The following is an 11,962-nucleotide window of genomic DNA, read 5'->3' on the forward strand; positions in this document are numbered from 1 at the left end:
CTCTATGATTGCCCCATTTTGGTTGGTATCTATAGGAAGGTTCATATGGCCCTATAAAGATAAGTACAGTTTAAAAATGCAAATGTATTTTCAGTTTTTACACATCCCCAAATTTGCAATTTATCGCTTTCTGAACAGTTATAGATTTATCTAGCATGGAGGACAGTAAAAAAAGATCACTCTTCAATGTTGCAGATAGCCCTTCTCCAGATTATCATCAGTTTTTGATTACAGATAAATCAGTGGTGCCCAAACTTGGCAATTTTAAGACCTGTGAAAACTCCCAGAATTCCCAGCTAGCTGGTTGGAGAAGTCTGGGATTTGAAGTCCACAGGTCTTAAAATTACCAAAGAGTAATTTTGGTAACCACCCCTGAGATAAATGCTTTCTGTTCATGAACTTGTTTTTTATCAATGCAGCGGACAGGCTATCATTACTTTGTGTTTACGATTTAGGTTTTTTTTTTAATGCAGATTAGAATGTTCTTGCTTCATTTTGCTCTTGAGGGCATTTTAATATTAAATATTAAAGAGAAAAATATATAGAGAGAGAAGGAAGACAGCAGGGAGGTTCAGTACAGAACAATAAAAATTGATCTACAGCACCATGTTTTAACTTGGCAACTTAAGACATATGGACTATATGTCTATATAGTTAACAAGTTAACTTGGCAGTTTAAGACATATAGACTATAATTCCCAGAATATCCCGGTCAACATATTGGTTGGGAAACTTCCGGATTTAAAATCCACACATCTTAAAAGTTGTTGGTATTAACAAAACAGACCAACCGTACCGTAAATGTTATCGGGGTAAAAATCGCGCAATAGGCTGAAATGCATTTGAAGACAGCCGACGGGGAAAAAATGAAAGTTTCTTATAGTTTGTAGATTAGGTCTCTAACCTATATCTTTGTTGAGATTAACTCCCAGAATTCCCCAGCCAGAAAAGCTGACTTGGGGAATTCTGGGAGTTGAAGTCCTCCAGGCTTAAAGATGCCAAGGTTGGAGACCCCTGCAGTAGACCCCATTCCGGGTAAACCCTTCTCTTTGGGCGCCATCGCGGCTCCACCCTTTCCGCGAAATCTCCAGGCGGAGGCGGCGAAGGAAAGCGGCGTGGCCCCGATTAGCGTTGATCAGACCGGCGTGCCCCCGTGATGATAGACACGCATTCTCTTCATTGTTGTTTCGGGTCGCTTGGGTGTTTAGTCTTAATAAATGCATTCCATTAAAAAATGCACAGAGCCTTTCCTTTTTAAATTCAGGGCTAGCCCCCTGCTGAAAGGGAAGAGGTGACAGGCAGGTTAGAGACACAGGTGTAGCCTGCCAACCTGGCGCCCGCCACTCTTGGTGTTGCCGACTCTCCCTTCTGAGCTCTCCCACGCGGCGCTCTCGACGAAGGAGAAGCTTGCCAGCCCGCCGCCGGGCGAAACTCCTGCCTTTCCCGCCTCTCGCAGGCTCAAAGGGCACCTGGCCGGCGCGAAGGGGCGAGGCTCCGCCTCTGCCGCCCTCGCCTTTTTTTTTTTGCTTTTCAGGTTGCGGTGAAACTCCAGTGAAACTCCCAGGCGCTGACACGGGAGGAGGTGGAAGTTCTCCTGTGTCGCCGCCGCCGCCGCCGCGATCCAGTGGGACCCTTGCCGCGGATATGGGGCGCCTCTGCCAGCCTTGGCTGGGGGTCCTGGTCTTTGGAGGAACTTTGGCCGTCGCCTCTGTTACAGGTGAGAAGCGAGAGGTGCGCTCGGGAAGTTTTCGCCGTCTCCCGTCTTCTTTTCCATCGGAGCCGGGGTTCCCGCCTTTCGGAACCGGTGGGGAGACGGGCTGTTCCGGGGAGATGCTGTGCGTGTCCCCCCCACTCCAAGTGCTACTGGACATGGGGTTGGGGGGGGCTTGCCCTCTCAACAAAATGGCTGCCGCGGGGATAGGACCAGGGAGGGGAAAAAAAACCCTGTTTTATCAGAATAGCTACCTGCTCTTTTCCCTCCTGCCCCACGGCGAACTTTCTTCCTACTTTTGGCGATCCTTTGGGGAGCCTCAGGAGGGCAGCTTAGCGAAGATTGCCCGTGGTTTTTCTTTTGTGAGAAAGGCTTAGGGGCCTTTCTTGGGAAAATAAAGAGATTGGATCTGGTGGTTGTCCGCAGCTTCGTTCCCCGTTTCCTTTTTTTCAAAAAAAAAAAAAAAGGTAGGGGGGGAAATGCCAGATAGGACAGGAAACCTGGCCGGCACAGAGGGAGATTCTTCGGGCGTGCGGCTGTCCTCTGAGCACCACATTGAGAATTTAGCTTGACAGTCTAGGAGGTGATAGAAAAGGTTCTTGTGTCATCAAAACAGGAGTAACCTTCATTGGGATTTAACTCCCCAGTGAATGTGTGCATTGAGTTGCTGTAGTGATGTTATCTATTCACTGAAGCTTTTTTTGTTTTTATGCTTGATAAATTGAAGCTTAACCTGATGACACAGCCTAGTTCCTAACAGAAACAGGTTCTTTAGAAAAGAAGCAAATGTTTGTTTTTTTAAAAACTCCTTTGAAGCTAAGATCTCTAGTTACAAAGATGAAGTCCAGAAGTTCAGGAAACTTTTTCTGCCTTGACTGCTTGAGAAGTCTCAGCTTATCGCTTGAAAAGCTGACTTGTAGCAAATTAATTAATACCTCTTGTACTTTGATTGTTAGTGAAAAGATCTAAAGAGTTTATTATTTCAAAAACCCACTATTTTTTTTTCTTACAAGCTAAGGTTGAACTTTGTTCTAGCTAAGGGCAGAAGTACCTGTTTTCCAGTAATTGGTTGATGTGAATAAATCTTCAGAATAGCATAAGAGCTCATTCTTTTAAATCTGTTTTAGAATGAGAGCATTAGGTTTGGAAATATAAAAATTAGCCTTTCATAAAGGAGCATCTCAGTATTCTTCCTTGAATGAGCATGTGTGTGTATGCTTAAGCAACTATAACTACACTTCACTTTACCTTCATTTTAATTGCTTAGAAATTTTAATCTGGATTATAAAGAGGGTGTTAGATTCTAAGAAAAGTGATAGATTAATTTACTGTATGTACAATCCAATAATATGAATGACTGCATCACCATGAACAAGTGGTATATGATCCTAAAGCAAGAAGTCCTTCCTATCTTGGCTTATGATATAATTTTGCAGTTTGATGAATTGGGAATGGAAGGAGAATGTATCTGCGGTTAAACTGACCTCCATGATATGGGGGAGTTGCTAGAGAATCACAGCAAATTCATATGTAATAATAATTAATGCAGTGTTTACAGTTTAATACTTAGTATTACCTTCATTAGTTTACCTTCATTAGCTTTCATTAATATTAAATGCTGGGAAAGGATGAAGAGCTTGGGATGTTGAGGTATTATTCTGCAGAGCCAAATAACATGGAATGTATGTGGTGAGCTTAAATTGCTCAACATGAGAAGAACCTAAAATGCCCTTTACTTACAAGAAGAGGCATCTTTGCCTAATAAGGATTCCCTCTCTGCTTATGACAAAAGTACATACTTTTTACATAAGGGAAGCTGTTCCCACCCAAGATACTTTCAAGGGGGGTACTGAACAAAAGCATGACCTTTTCCAGTGAACACTGAACTGAGTTTGCATAAATTAATGGGTGAACTTCTGATCCAATTAATAATAACAGTCTCCCACAAAATGAATATAATATAAAATGTACAGTCAAATATGTTAGTCCCAAGTATGCTAGAGTAAAATGAGCTGTGATATTGAGTGCTTCGGAACTGACAGACAAGAATATTGTGCCTGTTTCTCAATCTCTTGCACAAGTTACATGTTGTGAATCAATACATGATTGTCAATGTCATGTTGATGCTACAATACCAGTTGACAGATGTATTGTGTTTTATTAATCTAAGTGAAATTTATAATATATATTGCAAGTCCATGTATGATATGCCTTACGTTAAATAAATAAACCAATTGATAGAGAAGTGGGATGGGGCATTTCTAAAAAAAGAAAAATATTATTTCCCTTTATTTTCTTTCTAGACCCTTAAGATAAAAATAAACCTAACAGGGTTGTAAGTATATATATCTCCATCCATCCATCAATGTGAGTTCCTTGAGGAATTTATTTGAAAAAATTAAAAATTAAAAAGATGGGGGGAGGGCTTTATATATATTTGGCTACCTGGCCAACTCACACTAGCAGGGCAAAGTGGGAATTTGGTGTATGCACTTGTTCTAATAATGTGTAGCTCTGTCCATAATAGTTAATAAATTCAAACTGTGTCCCGTCTGAGGTGAGACTCTGCAATTTAAATTGCAGGAATTGCATCTTTTTCCCTTTATAGAAAGCAAGGATGTTGAGTCAATCGTAGACAAGATCTTTTCTCATTGATATGCAACATCTACCCTATCTTGTCGTCCCTCAGATGTTTTTATTTTATTTTATTTTATAAATAATTTTTATTTCCATTTTCCAACATTATTACTCTTTCTTCATCTGCCCTATCTACCTTTGCCTGTATATCTTCCATCTTATTATCTAAGTTCCAATTGTTTTGATTCTTTTGAATTTCCTCTATTTTCCTTTGCAACTCTAAATTAGCTTTATTAATTTCTGCAAGATCATCTTCCATCTGAATACAAGAGCTTAATATTTGCGCAATTGCATCCTTTACCATTTTCATTTCCCTCTTCTGCTCTTCCACCACTTCCTTAAAATCCAACATCTCTTTCTCTATTTCATCAAATTTTTGATCTATTTTTAAAAAATGACTCTCCAAAAACTCCTGTAAAGAATTTCTTAATTCCTTTTTGATTTCTTCTTTTAATTTTTGAATCTGAACTGAAGAAATTTCAAAATTTTTAATGACTTTTGGCACTATTTGCTTAAAAACCATTTTTTAAAAATATAACTTAATAACGGACCAAAAAAAAAAAATTAAAAAAGAAAAATTAAAAAAACTTTTCTTCTAAATCACTATAATCCCAAAGAAGAAGAAAAAATATAAATCATAAAATTCTCGTTTCTTCCATTTAGTCAGTATCTTCCTATATATCTTCTAATTCGACACTAGCTGTTAGTAAGCATTTCTTTTAACTTTCGTTTCCAGTACACACATTCCACAAAACCGCCATTTGCTTTCTTCTCTCCTATCTTCTCAACAAATATATCCTCAGGGGCTTGCAGTCTTCTTACAAACAAGTGCTAGAACTCCAGTTTCTGCTCTGTCCACGATACAATCCATCATAAATCAATTCCTGCCATGGAAATTGGATGCTACGTTTCATCTGCCATAAAAGGTAGATGCCTCCCCCAATCTGGAGCTTTTCAGGCTATGGAAGGAGAGCTCCCCGCAAGCCTCAGAAGCGTTTTCTGTGGCTATATTTGGGTGTCTCAACTTCAGCCTGAATGCTCATCTCTCCCTCTTTGCCCGAGGGAAGAGATTTCCAAGCTATTGGACCAGATTTACGATGTCCTGACAGCTCTACAGACTAGGGAGTTAGCAGCCTAATCAAAGCTGCTTCTCAACGAAGCGGAGCCATACCGGAAGTCCCTCAGATGTTTTTATTAAAGCCAATAAAAAACTTCCTTGCTTGCATTAAATCCTCTACAATGGCAACAAATTTTATTTCTTAAAAAAGGAAATTGCCTTTCCAAATTTGCTATTTGGGCCAGACTAGATATGATTTAATCTATAAAATTGGAATTAGACATCAACATTAAAAAGCAAGAAAAGTTGCGGAGCTGATCATTCCTTTTTGTCCCTGCTTTTTTTGGCTCCATCCAGAATGCTGAAGTGTTCCTGGAGTAAAGGGAAAAATAGGCATGTTACAGTATACATTTAAGGCCTTTATTTCATTCCTTAAACTTCCTAAGCCTTCCTATTCTGGGCTGATCTTTTTCCTTTTTTAGAGTTTTGCAGCACCTATTTTGCCCCTCAAAATCTGTCCAAAGTTGTGACTTTTATGACATCAATTAGCTTCATCACTGTACCCGAAGAGGACTTTATCTCCCCTCTTTCAGCTTTAAGAAAATCACTTTAAAACATGACAAGAACATTTTACTATACAGTAACTCAATTTACAATTACAATTGGGCCTGGAATATTGGTTGCTGAGCAAAGTGCTTGTTAAGCAAGATGCATGACTGCTTTACTCAGTGACTACAATCCTGGCATTCAGGGTTGTAATTGTTAAGCAATCTTATGGGGTCATTAAACAGATGGAATCCCAGGTAAGGACCATGAGGTCTCCGAAAGTGAGTAAGAACTGGGAGGCTCCACTCAGGAATTGAAAATCCTTCCTTCCAAAATCTCAGCAGGATTTTCAGACCTTGAGTGAAGAGACACCCACCCACAGCCTGTGCCAGGCCTTACCTTACCGCTCTGCTTGGATTTTGGGTTCCTCTCATCTGTGGGAATGGCTGAAAAAGCTGCCTGCTGAAGGCTTTCAATTGCCTTCTGTGCATGAAAGGGAACTGACAGAGGTGGGCTGCTGTCAGTTCACATCAGTTCTCTAGAACCAGATATTGCGGATTTGCGCAGTTCAGCGAACAGGCAAATCCCACCTCTGGCTGGCTCTGCCCCTCCCCTCCCAGGAGTCCCCTGCGCCCTGTTTTGGCATCCAGGTTAGTGCAGGGAGGCCTTCCAGGCCAAAATGGGGCATGGGAGGGTGTCATGGGCCCCGTTTTCGCTTTCAGGGTGGTGCTGGGAGGCTAGCAGGCCCAAAACGGGGTGCAGGGGGGTGTCGCGGCACTCCCCCCTGCCCCATTTTTGCTTCTAGGGTGGTACTGGGAGGCCTAGGAGGCCCAAAATGAGCCTGGTTTTTGCTAGCATTTTGGCTGCCGGAATGCTGCTGGAAAATAATGCATTATGATAATTGTGGGGTGAATTGGGAATAGAGATTTTGCATTATGATTGCTCATAAGTAAGTAGGAACCGGTAAAAGAGGAATGGAAAAATCCTTATCTGTAGATCAGCGTTTTTCAGCCTTGGCAAGTTTCAGATGGGCAAACTTCATGCTGCCTGAGGAATTCTGGGAATTGAAGTCCATGCACCTTAAAGTTGCCAGTTAAAGTTTAGGATGTTCCATTCCTGTTTTATTTACAGTTTGGTGCAATTAAATAAATCAGTTGTGGTTTCCTTAACAAATAGTTATTAAAGCAATATGAACCATTACGGGACTTTTTGTGAGAAACTGAAATTTATTTATTATTTTATTTATTTATTTGATTTTTATACCGCCCTTCTCCCGAAGGACTCAGGGCGGTGTACAGGCAACAATAAAATACAGACACTACAGTATACAATTTAAAATGCAAGTTAAAAAACTTATTATAATTAGCCTAGAACTTTAAAAATTTATAAAAACCAAAACCCCATTTAAAATTAGTAAAAAATTTAAAATCGATAAAATTTATGTCATTTAAAATTTAAAATTTAAGCCAGCCCCGCGCGAATGAAAAGATGTGTCTTCAGTTCGCGGCGGAAGGTCCGAAGGTCAGGTATTTGGCGCAAGCCCGGGGGAAGTTCGTTCCAAAGTGTGGGAGCCCCCACAGATTAAAAGTTGATCTGGGCTTTGAGGATTAGATATGGCGTTATAGAAATAATGTAGACAAATGTTAATCTTAGAGTAAGTGTTTGATATATTTTGTACTTATATCTGTACCAAAGAAAGTTGGAAGTCATTCTTCTTTGGTTTTCCTTCTTTTCCTCTTTCCTTCTTACACTTTCACTCTTTTTCTTTCCTGAGCCTTTTCGTTTTCGTCCTGAGCCTTTTCGTTTTTCAACTCTGTTTTTTATTTGTTTATCCCTTAGCATTGTACTTTTTTGATGTATGAAGGATCAAATACTCAGCCATTATAATTCTATATTTCTTATTTACAGAAATCATATCAAAATTTAGAATGAAATCCACTGGGAGCCGTCTCATATAAGGCAGGCTCTGAGTCCCTCTAACCAAAAAGTGTTTATTGATAGAAGAGAATATTTGTAGCTCAGGGTTGAATTGTGGGTCCTTGGTGCTCTCAGAGCTTGATGGTTTTCTTGCAGATGTTTCATTACTGTAGAAAGTTAGCACCGACCCCTCTCCTAAAAGAATGAAATATTCTAGGAAATAATAAAAAGGCAGAATATTATACCTCCCTGGATGAGAAAAGGAGAAACATGCTCTTGGTTTGTTGATCGCCCCAGCAGATATTTTGGTGTCAACCTATCTGCAAGACAAAAGGTTGGGCCAGCTCATCTACAAAACAAAAGAACTTTACCCTCAGTACATGATAGGATTAGCCTTCTATCCAACTTACCACATGGCACAAAGCCCATCATTGCATCAAAATAATGACCCATGACCCCATATTGCCACATGGGAATCTACAACCAATCAGGATACTTGCTCTTGCCACAGGAACAAGAAGCAAGGTCATAGCCCAAGAGAGGGTTTAAATCTATCCCTCTCTCTCACTCATGTGCTCATTTTTCCCAGGATCAAACCATCCTTCCAAACAGTCTCCATGTTTCCTTTCTCCCCATTTGGAACTGAACCCAGATGGATATTTCTTCCAACATTACCAAACTAGATAACATCATCAGTACTAGAAGGCAGCAAAGTTTGCTCTTATTTTCATACACTAGTGGCTTACTCTATCAGTGTTGATCAGTTGCTTCACAAACAGTGTTTTGATTGGTACCAAGTCTCTACAGCATCAGGCAGAAAAGGGCTATTCTGCACCCCTCCCTCAAATGTTCTTTAAAATACAGAGTTTCCCAGCATTCCTTTAGGAACCTCCAACATGCAAACTGTGGTTACTCATCCTAAAATAAATCCTCTTTATCTAGAGCTTCAAAATGTGCTGTTTGCTAGGAAGATGTGTAGCTAAAAGTCAATCTACATTTAGTGTACATCTGACTTTGGGAATATTTCTTCATAACCAAACAAAAGTGTATTTTCTGTGAAGTTCACATCCCTTGCTCGCTGGATCTGGATGATACAAAACAAGGCCACATTTTGTAATTAACCTCCGTGCCCCGTTTTGACTGACAGACTGCTGCAAGAGACTGAGTGCTGTCATGCCCCCTGGCCATGCTCACCCAGCCATGCCCACCCAGCTAGCCATTAGAGTACAGAACCGGTTATTAAATTATTTGCAGCCCACCACTGGGAACTGACCTCCTTTGGCCGGGTTCAGGAACAAAGCTGAAATCTTCATCAGTTCCCATTCTGTACCCTGCTAAAGGACTTCAAGTCTCCTTTGTGCATGGAAGAGAACTCCTTTGATGGGGTGCAGGAACAGAGCTTCAGGATTTTGGTTCTATTTTGCACCTCTCTGAAGAAGTTCAGCTCCCCTCAGTGGATAACTCTTTCAGCCAGTCCACAAAGATGAAAGGGAATCTTTTCAGTAGCCGGCAGCAGCTTGCAACCTTCCCTGCCGTCTTTCCCATTGTCTTCCTGGAAAAGAATCCAAATGACAGCTACATGACTGTAGGGTGCTTGGTAGCCAGTCATAAGTACAATGTTTCAGATGCTGTCATAATTCCAGACTGTTGTTAAACAGTCATAAGTTGAAGACTACCTGGAGTATTTTTCTTAATTAGTCTTCCTACTGGAGTCAAGTTAGCCTGTGTAGTCTCTTCAATTCAACAGTGTTTTTATCCAAAGCAAACAAATTATGGTACCAATTATGCATTTATAACTCGTTACTTCATTATATCGGCTATGTGGGAGATTGTTAATGGCCAAGTAGCTTAACATATTTGCTTTGTTTCTTTTTTTAGTGACAAACCAAACTGTCTTTTCAAAAGGAGGAAGAAGCTTTATTGGTCAAAAAACCAATTCAACAAACAAAGAAGCATACAACATAGATGAGTTTGCAACCAAAATCCTGACAGGAAAACTGACTACAATTTTCCTCCCTATGATATACATTATAGTCTTCATCATTGGCTTGCCAAGCAATGCCTTGGCTCTGTGGGTTTTTTTCTTCAGAACAAAGAAGAAGCATCCTGCAGTGATCTATATGGCTAATTTGGCTCTGGCAGATCTCCTTTTCGTAATCTGGTTCCCTCTGAAAATTGCTTACCATATTAATGGCAACAATTGGATCTATGGCGAAGTCTTGTGCAAAATACTTGTTGGGTTCTTTTATGGAAACATGTACTGCTCCATTCTTTTTATGACATGCCTCAGCGTGCAGAGGTATTGGGTAATTGCAAACCCCATACTGCACTCAAGAAAGAAGTCAGAAATTGCTATGAAAGTTTCAGCTGCAGTATGGATCCTTCTGCTGCTTGGCACAGTGCCACTATATCTTATTAACCAAACTGTTTATATTTCTAACCTTAACATCACTACATGCCATGATGTCTTACCGCAGTCTGTGTTGGCCAACGACCTGTTCAACTACTTCCTTTCCCTGGCTATTGGGGTCTTCTTATTCCCAGCCATTCTCACAACTGGGGCTTACATTCTCATGATAAAGACTCTTAATGCTTCCATTACAGATGCAACAATTGGGAAGAAAAGGAGAAGAGCCATCAAGCTCATCATTATTGTACTTTCTATGTACTTGATTTGTTTCTTGCCTAGCAATATTCTGCTGGTGGTCCATTATGCCCAGATCAAAAGCAGTGGCTTCAGTAATGTATATGCATCATATATTACAGCCCTTTGCCTTTCTACTCTAAACAGCTGCATCGATCCATTTATCTACTACTTCATTTCAAAAGACTTTAGGGATAATCTTAAAAATGCCCTCCTATGTCGAAGTGTGCGCACCACCAAGAGGATGCAAGTCTCCCTCTCTTCAAACAGATATCCAAGAAAATCCCCCTCTTATTCTTCTAGTTCAAACACAACTAAGTCAACTTATTAAATTTGTGCGTATGACACTGGAATGTCTGGATTTTCCTGGACAGAACATGAAACTGAACTCCAGTAACATTTAGTAAACAAATGTTTACAGCTGGTAGACCTTCTTTCCATACAAAATTATATGAACAAACGTGTTCTTTACAAAGGGAAAAATCAAGTGGCCCCCTGATACGGACAATATAATATTTGTGAATTTGGGTTTAGACCAACACAAGACAGGATTCTTTTTCCAAGCGATTAGCAGGTGTGCAAATACGTTTTTCCATATTGGTGTTAACCAAACAAGCATCTGCGCCCAGGCACAAGTGATGGTCCTAACTAATATTAACAAGTTTGAGGTTTTAGACAACTTCTGTTTTACAAGAACAGGGGGAACTGTAGAAGAACATACATGAGTAATTGTATGTGTTTGCCAAACCTGTCTTTTCCTAATCCAGGATCTGTGAAAGCCCCGGAATACTGTATTATTAATATCCCAGAGACTGTTCTTTGCACTAATATACTTAATACTTTTATTTTTAACTATGCTGTGAATATGCAATGTTTCCAATAACGTAGCATGTAAATTGTAAATTTACTGCAATATTTTAAATGTTTTTAATTAAATAAAGGAACACTTTTATATACTTCTTTGTTTGGACTGATAAGAGATGTGTGAAATTTGCTTTCACTTTACCAAACTTCTCTTTTCATTGAAAGTTCCATTTTCTTCTCACTGGCTCCAAATGAAATAAAGATTTAAGAACCACATCTCCAAAGTAGTGAATGGATCAATAGAAGAACTGCTTGATTTCATTTTCTCCACGGTAAGATCCCCACCAGGGTCACAAGTGTGTCTAGCCAGGCTTCTTGCCCACCTACTCGTACTTTATTAAATTTAATTCCTGATGAAAAAAAAAGCTGGCCACACTCCAAAGCACCAGCATTTAGCACCATCTTATGTTTTCCTATAATAGTCCCATTGGCTTTCTGAGGAAACAGTGGTTGTGTGGCTTTAACCTACTGTTTTTTTGAAATGTGGTCACCTGTCCAAACGCACACACACATACGTCCACAATGGGAAACCAATGGATTGATTTCCGTGAACTTACTGTAAGTGTTTTGTTAATAGGCATGCCCT

General features: G+C 40.0%; 1 protein-coding gene across 1 annotated transcript; it reads left to right on the forward strand.

Moving 5' to 3' along the window:
- Positions 1-1,106: 1,106 nt before the first annotated feature.
- F2RL1 (F2R like trypsin receptor 1) lies at positions 1,107-11,520 on the forward strand. The gene is made up of 2 exons (XM_058173235.1): positions 1,107-1,717; positions 9,747-11,520. The coding sequence occupies exons 1-2, from the start codon at positions 1,645-1,647 to the stop codon at positions 10,841-10,843; spliced, it is 1,170 nt and encodes a 389-aa protein (XP_058029218.1). The 5' UTR covers positions 1,107-1,644; the 3' UTR covers positions 10,844-11,520.
- The last annotated feature ends 442 nt before the right edge of the window (positions 11,521-11,962 follow it).

This window comes from Ahaetulla prasina, chromosome 2 (assembly GCF_028640845.1).
Source record: "Ahaetulla prasina isolate Xishuangbanna chromosome 2, ASM2864084v1, whole genome shotgun sequence".
Classification (NCBI taxonomy): domain Eukaryota; kingdom Metazoa; phylum Chordata; class Lepidosauria; order Squamata; family Colubridae; genus Ahaetulla; species Ahaetulla prasina.